The following is an 18,810-nucleotide window of genomic DNA, read 5'->3' on the forward strand; positions in this document are numbered from 1 at the left end:
CTCAGGTAGGCATTTCAAGTGTGGCACTTCAGCCAGTTGCTAGCTTGTCATTGAGGGCACAAACATCTAGGCAGAGCTCCCTGTCTTTGCTCAATCTTCTTTCACAGCACACCTGCATGCTGGCAGCACCCATGCTCTGAAAAGGCACGGTGCATTCCCACTGCAACAGAGCCGTCAGCATGCAAAGGTCTCCCTGCTCAAAGTGTACTGCTGTGGTCCCCAGGCACCAGTAAATGTAATCCCTTATGGGCACTTTTTAGCATTTTCCTACTGCCTCATGATTATTTAGGAACTGCTTGGGGTTAGTGCTTACAACCAAGTAGGTAAAATCTTCAGCTGCATTCTAGTAACATGGCTGTTACATAAAGTATGTATACTCACAGTATATACTGATGCATGCAGTATACTCAGAGAGGATGCAAACTGCTTGCCTCTGTATATTAGGTGCTTATGGCATTGTTTGTAGCTTGATATGATTACGACAGTCTTTCCTATCTTTCAGCATTTGGGGTAACATTGTGGCTATTCATAAACTCAGTAGTTTATTTTGACTGGGATTACTGCCTGACTTTAGCCAGGGAAAGTAAGAATTAAAATTAAGTCATGGTAACTCTTAGGAAGCAATTTAGTTAGATCTTTGGTGAATGTTTGTGTCTCATTAATCAGAATTAGCATTCCCTGTACTGGGGAGAGGATTAGACAGAGGGATTAAAAGGACATCTTTACCCCACTGGACTCTGTGGAATAGCCCCTGAGGATATGGCTAAGAAAGAGTTCAACAGGAATGCCAAATTTCTGCTGAATAGGTTAAAAGGGTGAGGAAGCCTCTTCGGCAGCCATCCAAGCGCAGAAGACCTGCATAACATTTCTGCTGAATAGGGCCCTAAAGACAAAAAACAAAACAAAACAAAACAAAACAAAACCATAGGAACCTTGAAAAGCTTTTCTGATTGTGTGGCTTCTTATCAATGCCTCAGATCTCCAGAGACACTTAAACATTTGTTTTTGTGTAGTTAGGCGTCCTTTGACATGTGCTAGTGGCATGGATGATACATTCTTACAAGAGAAGAAGTCAAATTAGGTTCATATATATATATATGTAATAGGTCTTGGCTGTTCTTTAAACAAGGTCCAATTCTTTTTATAAATTATCAGTGAAAGTTACCCAAGATCCTATTTAAAAAACAAAACCAAACCTTCATTCAGTGTATGATGTTTGTTGTGTTCATGTATATATTAAAGCCATTAATTACTTTCTGTCCCCCTAAGATTGAAAGGAGCAGACCTAACTTGTGTGTTTTGTTTTAATTTTAATATCACTGTTTCTGAGCCCTTTTCTAGGATTTAGTGCATGCATGTGGATCTTGGTATTGTTCATAAAATTCTATCCAACTTCTAATGCCATATGGAACACTTTTTGCAATCATTGTAATGGGGAAGCAAGAAATAAAAGTCTTACCTCTGCAAGAGGATGCCAGTGAGCAATGGGTTTCCGAGGGTATGAGAGCATTTCGTTCCAGTGGTCACGACCTAGACTTTCTGCATCGTTGCCTACTTGACATACTCCAATGACCTCATTGTGACCTATACTGTGAAAATGTTCCATAATATTTTTTTTTCTTAAAATTTTATCTTTAGAGCAACACCATCTATATATTTCATTACAAACATTAGTCACAGATTTTTAGAATTCTTGCCTAAAAAATGTAAAGAACTATAAAATACATATAAAATACATATAAAGATTTGCTCTTTGAATTTCCCACTAATCAGAATTATTTTGTATTTTCCCCATTATAGTATACCCTGTGTGTCTGTGTGCATTTGTCTCCTATTTTTGCATGAATAATATACAAAGTTCTTTGCTTGGGTTCTGTAATAGATGCAAATACAAGTAAACTCTAGGCCACAATTTTGAAAACAGAGGTGTGTGTCTAAGGGGTCATTGTAATGGTGCACAAACCCAACAGTAGTGTGGAATGTCTGACTATATGTTCAGTTAGATTACTTCTGATTCAGCTTAGTTATGTCATTAATGGATGCAAATTTATATTTTAAAATTTAGAAAGGTAATTCTGCCTCAGAATGTAAGAAATTTTAGTGTTCTACCAAAGTCAACGTAATTTTAATTTCCCATTTATTTGGAAAAAATTGTAACTTTGTTTCTGGATGCAAATCTACTATGCAAGATTTGACAAGCCAATAAATGATGTTATTTTGCAGCTACAGGTATCTCACCGGTCATAATCCATAACAGCTATCGACAAGTTAATTTGGTCAATGTTTTCTGGAGGGACGTCAAAGACTATGGCTTCATTGTAAACGGGATTAAGGGTATTCCTCTTGGTGGAAGTTTTTCTTTTCTTTAGTCGCCTTCCTTCACACATTAAAGAAACCTTCACGTAGGGATCTGTGTGAATCACAAGAACAACATCGGTTTTCTTTTCTTGTGTTTAAGCAAACGCAAATTGAAAGTGAAGGGAGCAGCCTTCTTGCATGCCCATACCTGCCTGCAGAATTAGTCACCTGGACCTGACTGGAATTTGAGCTTCTTTATTACCACGGAATGCCTGAGAGGCAGTGGAGCTGTGAAAGCTTTACTTGGTTGACTGCTTATAATGAACAATTTAGGATCAAGAAGCTCCATGTTGTGTACCAACTTCTCAAAGGGTATTAAAATATCCAGTGAACTGTGTTATACATGACTTCTATATAACAGCCTGTGTATCAGCCTATTTATAACAGCCTAATTACTTGTACAGATTTGTAGGACTGACAGAAGACGACAATATATTTTTACACAATGTGATTTACTGATGTATGGTTAAATATAATTCAAAGTGTAACAAATAATCGCTTATATTTCTCAAGAGAATCATAATTATTTTTAAATTCCTGAATGTAGTAAAAAAGATATTTCTTTGTAGCTCCTTTCTGGGAGCTCTACAACTCCCTGCTAGCATTTGGAAGCCATCTATGAACTCTTATTTACATTAGCTTCTTGCTTTCATCATCAAATTTTGAAAGGGCTGAAAGGAGCCTGGTATGATCACTGCTTTGTCCATAAGCCAACAACAGCAGAATTGGCTCGGTGGCTCTTGGAGACTGTCAGGAAGGGTCAGTCTGCTTCTCTGCCATAGCCATAACAAATAGTCTGATGCACAAACAAATTCTCTGTGTTATGCAAGCAGCTTGGCCAAGTCATACTATTCTTAAACACAGGGGCTTTAGAAATAATAATCTTGCTGTCTTTTTAAGAGCAGATTATTTTAAAATGCTGTTTGCAACAGAAAAAAAAATTATTTACTCCTCAGAAACTCCAGTACTCAGGTAACTCAAGAGCTTGGAGTATAAGAACCAGCATCTCAAAAATCATTCTGGGAATTGACAGGTCTGAGTTCTGTGACTCAGGAGAAAAATGGGACAGAAATTGACATTAAGCATTAAATTCATGCCTACCTGATGCTCCTGTGATATCCATTGCCTTTAAATTTCTTGCCTTTATTATTGTAATAGTTAGTCTACCAGCTGTTGGAAGGTAGCAGAGTGAAAACATCAAGTCACCAAGATCCACATTGTCCTGTTCCAAGGAAAGAGAGACAATGTAAAGCAATAATAACAGTTTTCCTTACCTGTAATGGGAGCTAAAGTATAACTTAGGGGATCTTGCAAGCAAGAGTTGAATTCTCATTCTGAAACATATTTGTAAAAGTAGACAACCACTTGCATACAAGATTCCAGTCACTGCAGGGTAAATATGGTTATAATTTCTAGAACTCAGTCCTTGGAGCCGAAACACATTTATTTAAGTGATGAGGTACAGCACAAGACACTAAAAAAGCTTTGTTGTATTGTCTGGTTTATAGTGATTTGCATGTATCATTGACAAGTTGCAACAGATCTCTGTGCCTTTCCTTCTGGTCTGCAGAAGGATAACCATAGAGACATTCACAGAAAATCTTCAGAGGGGCAGGGTAAAGTTTTATGCAGCTGTCAAGCTTCCATAAACTCAGATGTGAGAGAGAGCTGTGAAGTAGGTGGTACTGGGGCAGTCTCTGCTGGAAGTAGCAAAAAGACATTTCTTTCTGTGCCTTGCACAGACAAGCTCCCTGAAGCAGGCTTATCCACCTGCTTCACTGACAATGATTTGCGATCCTCTCCTGTGTCAATGGCATCATGGTTTCAGATATGTAGTAGAAAATGAGCAGTTACAAAACATGTCTTTTTTTGAAGGAAAAAGAAAAGGTAAATCAGTTTTTATAAAAAATATAGTGAATAAATGATTGCATTAAATGATTTGTGTGATTTGATTTGCATTTTTTTTGAGCGGTGAACTGGTACTTTTGTAGACCTACTTCCTGTTACCCAGTATTTCATTCTTCAGTGAAAAAAGTAATCCTGTCCAGCAAATTCAATGCCACATTCTAAGTTTTATAGGGAAGGGAAGTATTGTAGAATATGTGTATCTTCCCCACTTAGCTTTGTACAATAGCTTCTCTCCTTTCCCAGGTTGACTCTTTCTCTGTCAGTTACCAAAAAAGGAAGGGTGGCCAGTGACATAGAAGGTGAGTGAAAATACCTTGAGACAGCACCAAAGAGGTCAGCATTTGTGTTTGAACTAGTTGCTGTACAGACTGATGCCCAAAGCCTGTGTAGTCACTTTACATATCTTCATGAGTTGGCAGGGGAGACATGCAGGACAGAAAAAATTGCTGTCACAGTGTTTTAGAAAAACATTATGCTGGAGAGGATTTCTAGAGGTCACTTGATCCGACTCCTTGCTCAAGAGAGGAACCTTTGCTTTGATTCTTCTCAACTTATGCAAAGGGAAAAAAATGACGTACATTGATTCAAAACCAGGTTCTTTGCTTGTGCTGGCATTGGAGAGAGCTGCCCTCAAAGAAGGAAAAAGCTGATATTATGGTCCCTTTGTCAGTAATAACTAGCTTTTAACCCTGACTTGACTTGAACTATCATATTTTTCATTCTAAAGATCAGCATTTTGTGTTAGCTGTAAAGCTTATAAAGGTTGTAACAATATCAAGGCAGCTGATATGACTCAGCCTGCTCAGTGTCTCCTAATGGTTCATACTTGGAAGCAGACCTGATGCAACAAACTCCGTGTCACTAACTCACTTTGACTGTAGGAGCACCAAAGTGTTGTTTGAGAAGGTGATGCTGTAAGAAGTCCTACAGACCAAAGTGATGTCAGCACATCCAGGAGAAATTTCTTTTGGCCAACACCTGCATTTAGTATTGCAGAAGGAATAATTGATCTCTGAAACTTTCCCAATGGTCAGCTGGAGCTTGATACCAATAGCCTGGGGAACAGGAAACAAAGGTTTCACTTATCCTTCCTGTTGTGAGGGAGAAGAACTGCTAGAATTCAAGTGCACTTCCCGAGCTCCAAGGGCTGAGATTCATAGCTGTAGAGTTCTTGTGCTGCAGCTCTGAGGGGAGCAGAATTTCCTAAGCCATTTGAGGAAAATATTGAATGAAGCCACCTTCTGGCACTTCAGGGAATTTATCACTCTGGGAAATTTTGACTGAGAGCTTATTTTTCATTAACTGATCATGACCTTTAGGAGAAGATAGCACTGTTGAATCACTCAGATTTTCCCTTATCATAAAGAAGCCCATCAGGCATCTGTTGTTTTTAACTGTGTATCTTGGTAGTCTTAGATATTATCAATCATGTCAAAGTCATTCCACATTCCTGCTCCACGTGGTGCCTAGGTTCTTCATATACAAGAGTTTCTATTCCAGGCTTGATCATCCCGAATGAGCATTTTCAAACCTTTTATCAGTTTTTATCAAGAAGTTCATAGGTAAATGAATTACTATACATTTGTTTTAGATACAAAATCCAAGGAAAAATGTTAACCCTCTGTGTAAATGAACTGGTCAGGAAAGAACAGGTAAAATCTGTTGAATGCAATGTTAGGAATTATGCCACAATATACTTATCCACAAGCTTTGCCTTACATTTGAAAAATATTAGTCACCTACACTGGGATATATCTTTTTTTTAGCAAATGCCACAATGATAATAATACTTTCTTAATGCTTCTTTAAAAATCGCACTGGGCATTATACAGGAAAAACATTATTGAACTGGAAACAGAGCCTGTTGAACTTTGGAAACAGAACCTGTGATTTCTTTATTTTTTTCCAGCTCTTCACCTGTGGCTGTAGGTGCTGTAAGAACAGATCACAGATGACTGTGAGATTCAGTCTGTTCACAAGCCAATGCTAGCAGTAATCTAACCATGGCAGTCTGAGAATGTAATTGAAGGAAAGCTCAGAGGTAGCAGCAAGGAGAGAGACACATACTTTATGGCACACAAATGCTTCTCTGAGCCTGAAAAAGAAGCCCTGTTTTCTCACACTTTCATTTTGATTTTTGGGAAATAATGGCTGAATCATAATAATGGCTACTTGTGATTGGTTTTTTAATTTTTGAAAGACGGATTTTCTAAGAGACTGAGCCTTTCCCAGTGCCCTGGCTATTCCATCTTGCTTCTGTAATCAAAGGGCACAACATTTTTAACTGTTCCAAACACCGTAAATTTTGCTGCTGGGGCTTCAAGGTTCAGCTTAATGAGGGAATGTGCTTCAAAGAGTACCACAAACTGTGACTGCACCGCAGAATCTGCATGCGTGTGTTCAGCTGCCTGGGTAACTGCAGTGGAAGAGGCAACATGCTCTGACAGCAGCAGTTTCACAGTCATGACCGTTATGTCCAGCAAACACCAGTCCTTACAGTTTCTTAACAGTTCTCAACAGAACCAAGGTCTATGTAACAGCACAGAGAGGGTTATTGCACATATTCACTTGTTTGAAATCACTGAGCTATATGGCCTAAGCCATGGATTGTCACTAAAGGTGTACTGAATGATCAAGAGCTGTGAAGAACAAAATTAGCAAGAATAGAGGGCAGGCTCTTCTGCAAGGATTATGCTTCTGTTTGCATTGAGTACTTACGTGTTACTGTGTATGCTTGACAAAATGTGGCGGCAGAAATATTACACTGCCAGAGGCATTTTTAAATTCCTGCTTAGGAAAAGATTTCATAATATTGTAGGTAAATCAGGTATTTTGTATAATCCAGAACTGTGTCTGACTTTATTTAGTGTGGTAGTAATACCATACCGTGCAGGTTACAGTCCAACCAGACCAAAAGGCTGGTTAATGGTATTAATAACTTAAAAGAAAATACTCAAAAGATAATGAAATTACAATAATAATTTATTTACAGGAGTATGGCCTGCATTTTTTTATTGTGATTCTTTTCAGCCGGAAGGATAGTGTAAAAACGTAACAAATATTCTGTGATAAACATACTTAAGGTCCAAGCTCTCCTCCCATCGTCCTCAAAAACTGCCCACAATCAGAGGAAGAAAGCACTGTCTCCATTTTTAATCTAAAATGTGCTCGTCCTCTATTCTAAAAAAGGTAGAATGAGATTGGTGCCTGCTTTTCTTCTCCAGCACCCCAGGCTTCAGCTTCAGGCTTGGGGTGATGGCTGTGTGCCTTGATGTCAGCTGTGCCTTACAGTCAACCTGTGTGATGTCTCTTTTTGATAATCCTCTCTAGATTTGCCTCTGAGCCCATGTTCTATTAATGTAGTTCTTTATTCAATAAGGAAAAAGCATGAAGTTTCTTCCTTAAAATAATTGCCCAGTGTAATCTGGGAGAGACGGATATATTCAATATTGGGTAAGCAGTCAGCTGGAGAGTTCAAACCAGAGGTGTAAATCACAAGGTTTGCCTGAAAACTGTGTCTTCACAAATGCAATGAAACCCTTACAGGTTTCGAAATACCAATAGGAACCTCAAAATAAGTACATCCTTTCACTGGTGTTAGGAGCACAGAGATACGACCTCCCTCACATTGTGCTTCCTCCTTGTTCCATTTCTGGTGGAAATATTTGATCTGCCATAAAAATAATACTATTTTAATAATTTCTAGTGGCTTCAACTGAAAGGTTTATTGTTTCTGGTTTTCCCAGAAAATGTTTCTGTTTTCTGTCCTGTAAAACTAACAAGGTGATAATTATATCTTTTAAAATGCTGAATTCCAGTAGTAATGTTGATAGTTTGTTAGCATATAGTCACACAGTATTTACAATTTTTAAAATGTTGCTTTCATTGCAGATTACCCTGCAGGATAAATCACTCCTAGTACTGTGTCAACAGCTCCATGCTTGTGCTTAGGTGAGTATAACTCAGCATATTAAGCAGGGAGATGTGTCATGTTAAAGAGGACTGAGATGATGCATCCTTAAATGGCTTCAGCTTTGATTCCTTGGAGGCTGCATTAAGAAGTTCAGGCTGGATCAAACCTTCTCAGTGAAACCTGGAAAGTTACCTGGTAGTTTAGGGAGTTTCTGACAAATGGGTATGAAGCTGGGAACAGATTTCTCCAGTGGACAGGTTATCCCCATAAATGCATTTCGGTGAGGAGGATGGGTATGTAAAATCATGCAAAACAGGCAGCAAGCGATAGAAGGAAAAAAGACAAATTATAGGTTACAAACTCTGCTTTTGCCTCTGTTCTAGAAGAAAATATGCTGCCCTTGAGCTAGGCCATCATAAGGTTTGTGCCTATTTCTGCAGAAACTTGTGCTTTGTGTTTCTGGAGCAGACAAGCTGTGATAGGCCTGCTATCACACAGTGCCTGTGCTGCTCTAATTAAAGCATATGTCTCCATTATGCCAGGTTCCTCAGTTCCCCATCTATAAAAAGACAGACACTTTTTTACTTTTCTGGTGTGTTGCAAAAATAACCTAATTATGGATTGTGAGGTGCTCAGATGTCTTTTTATGCATCTCATCAACTTTCCGTTAATGGGGGCACTTACAGGCAGTGATTCCCTTGCTTATTTCTTATAAAGTTGCTAACTGCTGAAGGAGGTTTTCAAGACAGTAGTGATTTTAGAGATTTTATAAACTCTTTCTGCTATGGCAGGGCTGTACAGCCCAGGCAATGGCAACTTTGCATACCACCTCCTTTAGCAATCATACATGTGCTCTGCAAAGGTCACTGAAAAAGAGAAAAATAGCTGAGGTTTCATGAAATAAGGTAATATAATTTCAGCTTCTGAAGCACAGAAAGAATTGATTACCAGTATTTAATTATCTTTTCTTCCTTCCCCCCCTGCCCCGCCCCCACTCTCCCAGCCAGCTGAGAGGTATTAGTTGTATTTTAAGTAAAAACTCTTCCTAGTTATTTCATAGTCTTTAATGGAATTATACTTTTGTAATGTCATACAAATTTTACTCTACATATTTTTTTTATAACAGGCAGTTTGAATTTTGCAGGTATTTATTTTATAGGAGGTTCATTCTGCTAAGATGAGTATATTTTAAGTGTACTAGGTTATGTGTTAAATGTAAATGAATTAAAATACTTTTAAAAGTTCTATCTGTCTTTGGGGATATACGTTTATTAAATTTTTCATCTGTGCTGATAAGTCTGGATTCAGATTGTAGCGAGTTAAGCATTAATTCTCTTCAGGTAGATGTCCGGGACACAAATATTATGCACAACCATCTTATACAAATTTCAGATTTTAATCTGAGAATGATTGTAAATCTAATGTAGCTAACATGATGAACACATAAAGTTAGCTCTACATTTTTTATTATTTCATCATAGATTGTGAGTCATTTGTATGAGAAATGTATGTCAAGAAAAACTCATTAGAAATTTTTGATGTTAACTGACTTTGCACATAGCTAGAAGAGTGCCAGCTGTCTTCTCATTACACATTTTAGGATAAATAGAGAAGATATGACTGGAAAATTCTATTTTCATGATATCTTAAATCAAAGAAATGAACTCCAGTGAAGCAGGCATTTATTAATGCCCCAATCAAACTGTATCTACAGACATATGATTAAGTAAAGTTTGTGGAAAATGAGAATGACCTGTCTTTTACAATTATTCTTTCAATACATCAATGTCAGGCTGCATTTAATCTTTTAAGTTAATTTGCAAATTGTATTATTTTCTTGATGTGATTCTTTTTTTTTTTTTTTTTTGCATTTCATTGTCTTTATTTCTTTTATTCATGGTTTTCTTAAAAAATGAACACAAACAAGCAAAGAAAGTTTTAGAGCTAGGTATGTGAAAATGAGTGATTTCACTTATTAGGAATGAACATCAAAAAACAATTCTGAAGCTTGGTTTCACTGAAGTGGAGGAATAAAAGAAAGCCAAAGTGTTTGCATGTAATTGACTGGACTTTATACTGCTTTGGGTGCATAATACAATTTTCAGGTCACATCACAGACTGGCTATCAGCTTGTATGCCTATACAACTGTTGGAAGTGTATCAATAGAAACCAGTCTGATGGTTCAGACCAGAGATCTTTTGATGTAGGTCTTTTTGGTGTTTTTTTTTTTTTTTTTCTTTTTTTTCTCTCTCCTGTTTCCATCATGTTTGTGTCATGACTACTTCAAGGCAGATCACTGCAGTGCAAATAAGGAGGGTCCTCCGGACACAACTTTTGTGTTGTGCCAGTCACTGTATCTCATAAAGCGTGTCGCTGGAGTCAAAGGGATAAGCCTTCACCTTCATATATTTCAGAACAAATTCGGTTCATGTCTTTGAGAAGAGACATTTAACTTGCCCTTGCCATAATGTCCTCAGTCAGGGAAGGACAGAGGCCTTTTCCTGTAGGCGGTCAATGTACTTATCTCTAAAGACTCAACATCTCTACTGCCATCATTTATAACCTATAAATAGGATGGCAGTGATTAACTGAAACTGCCTTTCCAATCGGTTTGCTGCATATTGTCCTCAGCTAGCTGAATGCATATACAGAATGTATTTGTTCTTATGGAGTCATTCAAGATAAATGTATTGATACATTTTTTTATACTGTAGTAAGAGTCTTACTTTAAAAAAGACTCCATTTGGTAAAGATAAACTTCATACATATACTTATTTTTAAACATATGCTTAAATCTTATAGATATTACTGTCTATGAATCCTTTACATAGGTTTCTAGTTCAAGAAGTGCTTTGCTGAATTTGGGCCTAGGACTGAATCTAATGAATTATCCCATAGCTACTGAGATAATGTCTTAATTTGTTCCAAACTAAATTGATGAACTGGGGAGATAGTCTGAATTGAGCTAATGAAAATTAGTAGAGACATGATTAGAAAAGCCGGAGTACTTGTCCTGTTAATGTGTGTGTGGCAATGTCAGAAATTGATTTCACAGAAAAAAAGAAAAAAAGAAACAACCAAAATGCATAAATGTGGAATTCTGAAAATGAAACTTATAATAAGTAATTTTTAACTTTTTTGTCAATTATTAAGAGGAGGAAAGCACGTGTACACAGAGGTGGTTTTGAAGGTTTGCTAAATGTCATTCTTGGTCAGAGAAAGAAGTTAAAGCTGAAGTTTCTCCTTGCAAATTAAACCATTCCTCTGAAAAATGTTTTGCTTTCTTGAATTGTTACTGCTTTACTAACTCTCCTGTAACAAACCAAACAAAAAACTTGTGCAAAAGAGTCTGCCCTGGTCCTTCCAGGCATTTCAGTCTGAGGCAGGGGGAGCATGTGTATGTGTGTGGAGGACAGGCAATACTTGAGATTGAGAGGAGATAATTGCATCTTCCTGGTCTAACATTTAAAAATGAAAATGTCATAACCTGTAACACATGAGTTTACAAGTGAGGAACCGTGGGCAGATTCACCTCCTCCTTTTATTCCAGTGTATCCTACTTCAGTGCTGTCTACCTTGTCACTGCTTGCAGGTTGCTATCTTTGGAATTGTGCTTCAACAGTCTTTTGAAAGGGAAGCCTTTTGAGGGTGGGTTTGATTATACAATGCTAAAGAGTACTCAAGCCATTCTCTGGGCAAAGGAGGCAGTGGTGCTTTAGAAATGTTGACGAGCTTGGGAACAGCAATGAAATGTAAATTCTTCTACATAGCAGTAGGTATTTGAAGGGCAGCTGTTTACTTGAAAGGAAATGTAAGGGAGAGCTTCAGCTGGTAAAGGTAAGTGTAGATGTTAGGTGAAGTTTGTAAAAATGGAAGGACAGTCAGGTCAGGCAGAGGGAAGTTTCACAGAACAATCTAGCAATCTAATCTGGAACAAAGGGCAGTAGTTTCCCAAAGTGAGAATCAAAGCATTTAATGAATGTCCATATATATTTGTCATATCAAACCAAATAATTTTTCAACAGGCTGTAATTGATTTGGAGTAGACCTCAATTTTCTGTAAAACACTGAAATTGCAAAAACAAAGAAAACCAGAACTTAATAGCACTGTAGTGTGTAGTATCTTAGCATACAAACTAACCTGGGTGGGCTAACCTTGATGACTCAAAAGAAAACTATGATGAGCACCACACAGATGGAAAGAGATGAGGAAATAAACCTTCATATTTTCAAGGCTAAATACTGGCTTGTAGTAAGAAGAGGAGGCTAAAGTACATGTTAAATGTTCACTATCTCTAGGCTAAATGTGAGCTTGAAGAAAATGAAGCAGCACATCCATTCTAACACTGAAAATTATTTCTATCATGAATTATTTGCCAGTTACCTCTTTCTTCTGCTCCGTCCTAAGTTGAAAGTAATGTTTAATTATCTCAATATCCTACTAATAATGAAAATCTCAAATGCATCCAAGAAAAATTGCAAGGGAGGAAGCTGGTTTTAAAAATAAGTTAACTAATCAAAATATTTTAATCCAAAATGTCTTGCTGGTTAATATTTTTTCTCATAGTGTATTAAAATGAAAATGTCAATTTAAACTAAATTTGTATGCAAATTAATGGATTGGCCTTTCACTCTACCTTGAGTTACAATGGGGCTGCGTGTGAATTTACAGCTCCAGTGGAATATCAAAAGATGCTCTAACCCCAGTCAATTATCTATTCATGTACAGGACTGAAAGCAATCAGGATGCCAGGGCCCTGAGGGCACTGATAAATTTTACTAGCCCTGACCACCCCAGGGCATTCCCCCTCTGCCTATGGTCCAGGACCCTATTCAGCCCAGCACAGGGCTGTTGGTTCCTGCGCCAGTGACATGGAAGGGTGATGGTCTCCAGCTCCCCACAGACCATGGGCCCACAGCCCAGCCTGGCTTGGCCTGTCCCAGGGAGCTGGTTGATGCCAAGGACTCCCTCCCAGCTCCCCATCCTGCTCTGCTCCCTGGCTGGGCAGTGGGATGGGACCTGGTTGTCATGGTCCCCTGATGCTCCTGGCACCCAGCCCCAGGGTACAGCCAGACCTTGTGCCCAGCTGACAGAGTTTTAAGTCTTAATCAAGGATAAAGTCTTGCAGAGTGGCCATTCTGTAAAAAAAAAAAAAAAAAAAAAGGCAGCTAATATAGACATGCTGCTGAAATGAGATATTAAATCCCACTGGGCCCTACTAACAGATCCTCACCTTTCCTTAGCACTGAATGTCATTGTCAGTGCAGGCATTTTCTGTTGTGTAAAGCAGCCCTCTTATATATCATGCATTCCAACACATCATTCTGAAAAGGAAACTAAGTACCTGGGTACTGCTGAAACAAGATAGACTCACGGTATCAGAAAAAACAACAACAAAAATGTTCTTTTCTGCCTGTGTAAGCACCTCTAGTGTTTTGTGGATGTACTCATTGCACGCACTTTAGGTGTGCTGTACTGAATCCCTTGATACTCAGGCTTAGCACAGTTTTGAGGCAAAACGGGTAATAAAGAAGGCCCACTTTTGTAAATCTGAATTTACTTGCAGACTAGGTTAAACTTTGCTCTACAGTTTTGTTTATGAAGAAGTTGGTATGAAAAAGAAAATGGTCCAAATAATATGGCAGGCTTGAAAAACAGACAGCTAATGTCAAACTGTGTTGCAGTACCGTGTCTCTCTTGCCATTCCAGAGCTTTGCTCTGAGATACATTTAATTTACTATTTTTATAAAATCAAATATCTCATTGGATTTTGCCACATGTTGCATAACTCCATCTCAGGTCTCATTTCAGTAGGTACTGTGGTCTGTTATGCACGTATCTGTGTACAAGCCTGGGAAGGCCAAGAGGCGATCCTTCTGCTCAGGGCTCTAGTGTAGACAGCAGATGCTGGAGAAGCACATGTGCATTTTTCCTTGTAAAAAGGCAGTGAATCTTTGCTCCTAGATATTGACCACTTGAATATAACGGGCTCATTTCACAGACAACTAAAATATCTGTTAGTGAGCAGTGTATTGCCATTAATCCAAACAAACTAACCATTTAAAAATCCTGGTGATATCTGCAAATCAAATCCAAGTTCAATTAAATCCTTAGTGTGCCCTTTCTCACTCTTTCTGATCCTTTCTGGATTCTCATCCCACTGATAATAAGGTATTCCTATGGCAGACTTTTCAAAAGCAATATTTTCCATGTCCAGCTCCCTTTAAATTCGGTGCCCATTTAGCAGGTGAGGAAAGAAGCATGGCTTTATGAATATATTTCTCCAATTGTTTTTTTCTTTGAGTTATGCAGAGATTTTCTTCATCATGATGAGGGTAAAGTTAATTTTTCTTTCCTGGGTTTTCTTGTGGTTTTAAAGCCAAGGATCAAGTAACTTTCTGTTTAAGTTTCTCCGTGTGTTTTGTTTCACTAGAGACAATGCTGTTGTGTGGTGCCATCCACCCCCTCAGGTCAGGAACCACTGAGAATACTTCATGGTTTTTTTTTCTGGTAAAAAGCTATTTTTTTTCGAGAGCTCCCTGATACTGAAATCCTGTTACCTTTGAAAAGGACTTGGTTGCTATTAATTGCTGTAACTAAATGCAAAAAGTTGGCATGTGATCTGTCACCTGTATGAACAATAACACTGGTGCCCTGCCAGACTCAAATGCACCATCCATAGAAAGTATCAATATAAGAGAAATGGTGAAAAGGGATCATTATGGCTTAAAAACATATCTGAGAGCATTCCACATGACCTTCCATTAGACTGAAAGCACAACTAAATTTCACAACATGCATTTTACTGGTAACACTTCTCCATGAAATTACCCACTTTTAACAATAGTAAAGCAATTTCCATAGAAGTTTCATTTACTTCTTGGTAATTTATTTAAATGGGTCATATAGAAAAGAAAATCACTGCCAATTTCAAAGTGAAGCAGCCAAGGTAAAGAGACTACTTCACTGCCTGCAATGTTCAGTTAATGGATGGGGTGAAAAGGTGTGCAGTTGTACTGCTTTGATTGTCCCTGCACAGCAATTCTATTTTAATTGCAAGTTAAATGGAAGAATATAATCATGGACACTAAGGTAATCCTATGAAACACATGTAATAAATATGTCAAAATACACAAAATCCCATAATTTTCAATACCACAAAATGGTCTCATTTTATAACTTAGGACCTCTCTGGTTTTGAAATACAAATGGAATTAAAATAATAGAGGGAGAAAGGAAGAATGACAAAACTAATGATAACATAGCAGCATCACTCCACAAGTGTGAAAAAGAGGATTGCTTTCAACCTTTATTCCTCACACCAAGCTACAAAAACTTCATGTTTGAATCAGAAGTTGGGGTTTTGGTCATTCTTTTTCCAGGTGGGGGTAAAGATGGGAGAGAAGGGAGACCTTTTTCTTTCCTCCCGGAGATCCTACTGACAGTTTTGTAACAGGCTGCTATGTAAAATTTGCTGACTACATAACATTCCAATACGCTGTAGGTATCTAACCCTCTCTGGCAAACCTCCCTGACTGAACCTCTGAATCAGTGCCATGGGATCTGTGGTGATCTAACAACAAGGGGTTACTTTTGCCAGTTCTCTTAGGCAATGCCTGGCACATTTCAGTGTTTCACAGTATCTTAGCTGCTGATGCTGCCCAAATATTCACGCAAATTCAGCTACTTTCTGGTCTTTGGGGACTATCCCGATCAGGACACTTTGACTATGTGGATGTGGTAAAGAGGAATTTCAGCTGTTGTTGCATATCAATCACCTACACTGTACATAAATTGAATGTTTTAGTCTTGAAGCTGTTAGGTAATTTATCAATCCAGTACTACAAGTACTTTGAGGCTGTACAGAAAAAAAAAAAAAAAAGGATTTGAAATAAAACTAAAGAATGTAAGGAAGCAGAAGTTAGGGAAAGAAATAGAAATCTGTTTTAGAAAATGCATACTCTGAAATCAAAGGTATCATTCAGGTGTCTGCTGCATGAGGAAAGGAAAATGTGATTGTGTAGAGTGTGATAACAGTTCTTTTTCTGTAAGACTTGTTCTTTATCAGATATGCTTATGCCTCCCTATTATATTCAAACAGGTACTGCAGGCAGTTTTAGGACGACTTTAGTGAGGATGTTTTCTCTCTTAAAGTATACACAGGGGGTAGTGTAAGATGTAAGATAAAGAGAGCAGTAAATATAGATGTGCTTTAAGTCCATAAAAGTGAGTCAACAGAACTTCCTCCCCCTAGAATACTTTTCTTCTAACTTGCTTTACTTTACATGTGCTATATGTGAAATGGATCTAGAGTGGAAAAGGATTTTTCTGTGTCTTGTTGCACTTTCTTCCCAACAATGTCGTGTGCATTTGTGTGAGGTGAGTCTGGGTGAGCTGCCCAGGCTTCTACCTGTTTATCTTTGTAGTCAGAATAGCTTGTGTTTTTTTCTATACACTATCTTATGAGTAGGAAGAAAAGCGGCACTTTTAGAAAGTCTGTGAGAGACTCAGTAAACAGCATCTCATGGTCACTTAGGTGCCTTCTCAAATTTTTACTTTAGTTGCCTATAATTTAAAAAATCTGTTAGTTTTGGAATGAAAGAAAAGTTGTGAGTTGACTTGTCCTAAATATTGAGTTCACTTTAAAGCTCTTTGTTACTTTGAGAATGATCAGTGATTTGGGTTCTCAGTCTGACACCTTAAAAGGGCCTTACTTCAGTTTTCTGGAAGGAAGTATGATGTTGAAAGAATTTAGTATAGTTATCTCTTGAGCATCCCGACTCATAACTTTTGGAGCAAGAGTGTTTGAAAAGAAAGATAGCATGGTTTTTTGTGTGCTGCTTTAGCACTGAAAGGTTTCATGAAATAAATTATTTCTGAGAAGTGCAAGAGAGTGAATGGATGAGAGTGAAGAGAATGAGCATCTACTGCTATATCTACTGTTCATTGTTGGGTTTTTTAATATCTATATTTTGGTGAAAAAAAGTATTACAGTTATGGATAACATGAAAAGATTTTATATGTTGTTTTAAAATAAAAAAATTGTGTTGGATGAAGTGTTCTGTGTGGATTTCCCAAGAATGTTGATGCTATATACTGGCCAAATTGAAGAATCTGGAAAAGGATCTGGCAAATGAAAATCACTGCTGAGCCACTGAAAGGAATGAGTCAGGGCTGCTCACTGCAGGAACATGTGGAATAGAATTCCACATGATTTTGTTCCATTAGGACTGTGACAGACAGTCAAAAGTTGATGGTGTGGATGTAGAACTCAGGTAATTTCTGATGTAGAGGTTTTTATCTGCTTTTTTCATGGCCAAACTTGGTAGCTCACTTCTATTTTAGACATCAGATTTTCGGGGAAGGGGAAGAGGAGAATATTTAAATAGTTACTGAGCTGGTCACTGTCAGGGATTTATTTTGCAGAGAGGAATAAAAGGATGGTAATTTGCTTGTTCTGGTGTTTTTGTGAATTGTCTGATGTACATCTCAGGTAATTTGTTTACATTTTCCATGTGGCTTTTTGTACTGTTTGCAAGATATTATTTCCAAATTCTAGCAAGAGGATAGGTGTGAAAACTGAGCTTCAGTGGGAATTCTTTCCCCGATTTCTCACCCTAAGTACTTCTCATCTCTACCTGCATAAAATATTGCTGTCCCAATAGAGTGAAGTTTATTGTTAGATTAGCATTTACTGTAAGATCCTGTGCTCAGTGAAGCACAGACATTGAAAGGTTTTAATTATTTTAAAGTGATTCCTTTCTTCCTGATGATCATAAATAACTCTCTAGGGGGCTCGAAACCCAAGTCTGCTGTTTTATTCCTATCTTTATTGTACACGCTTTTGTTCCTCTGTACTGCATACATATTTATTCTATTGCTGGGGTTGTTCAGAAGAGTTATCATAATGTAGATCAGACAGTTGATTAAACCACAGCTGGCTTTTAAAAATATTTATAAAACCCCGGCATGCTTTTAAAAAGAAAACACATAAAGAGGTCTATGAATTCTGAAATCAAATATACAAAATACAGTGTGGGAAATATTCTTTCACTCTTCTGTGTTAACCTTCATAGTGTCTGTGTAGCGGTTTCTATATGAATAGAAAATATTAGATATCACATGATATTGCTAATCTCCAATTCACCCATCATTATAAAATAATTTTACTGCAGGAAAGAGAAGAGGAAATGTTAGATAGGATGAGTGGTGGATTTCAGCCACTTGTACTGTGGCTGTTAGTAACTGGTTCCCCAACAAGCAAGGTTATGTTTTCTGATGTTGTGCTATACTGCTGTTTTTAAGATACCAGATTTGGCCCAAGAATCTGAGTGGAGAATTTCATCCCAAAAGTTCATAATATCAAGTGTGAAAACTTTCAGCTCTCATTTGTTTTCTGTTTCCCTGCCCATCACAAGCAAGATGCTGCCAATAGTTGGAAAAGTTCTTCCAGATGGTGTCTGTAGCTTTAATTTTAAGATTTTGTGATGAAAGGACTAGTGAATGATTAAGCACTCACTAAGGTAAGCTCTAGTTTGTGACTACTGTTTCCTTGAGTAAACAGAGCAAGGTGTTTAACCAAGCATGAAAGTGCCAGAAACATGTCACTGTACACATCTCAAACATCAT

General features: G+C 37.8%; 1 protein-coding gene across 1 annotated transcript in view; it reads right to left on the reverse strand.

The window, feature by feature from the left end:
- Positions 1-775: 775 nt before the first annotated feature.
- Positions 776-18,810, reverse strand: part of SYT9 (synaptotagmin 9) — a gene marked incomplete at its 3' end in the record, with an annotated part of 63,655 nt that continues 45,620 nt past the window's right edge. The window contains exons 4-7 of the mRNA XM_084262751.1: positions 3,460-3,580; positions 2,239-2,410; positions 1,460-1,589; positions 776-883 (exon numbers count right to left, since the gene is read on the reverse strand). Coding sequence (XP_084118877.1) covers positions 776-883; positions 1,460-1,589; positions 2,239-2,410; positions 3,460-3,580 — 531 coding nt within the window. The remainder of the gene's footprint in view (positions 884-1,459; positions 1,590-2,238; positions 2,411-3,459; positions 3,581-18,810) is intronic.

This window comes from Gallinula chloropus (assembly GCF_964237585.1).
Source record: "Gallinula chloropus genome assembly, chromosome: 4".
Taxonomy (NCBI): Eukaryota; Metazoa; Chordata; class Aves; order Gruiformes; family Rallidae; genus Gallinula; species Gallinula chloropus.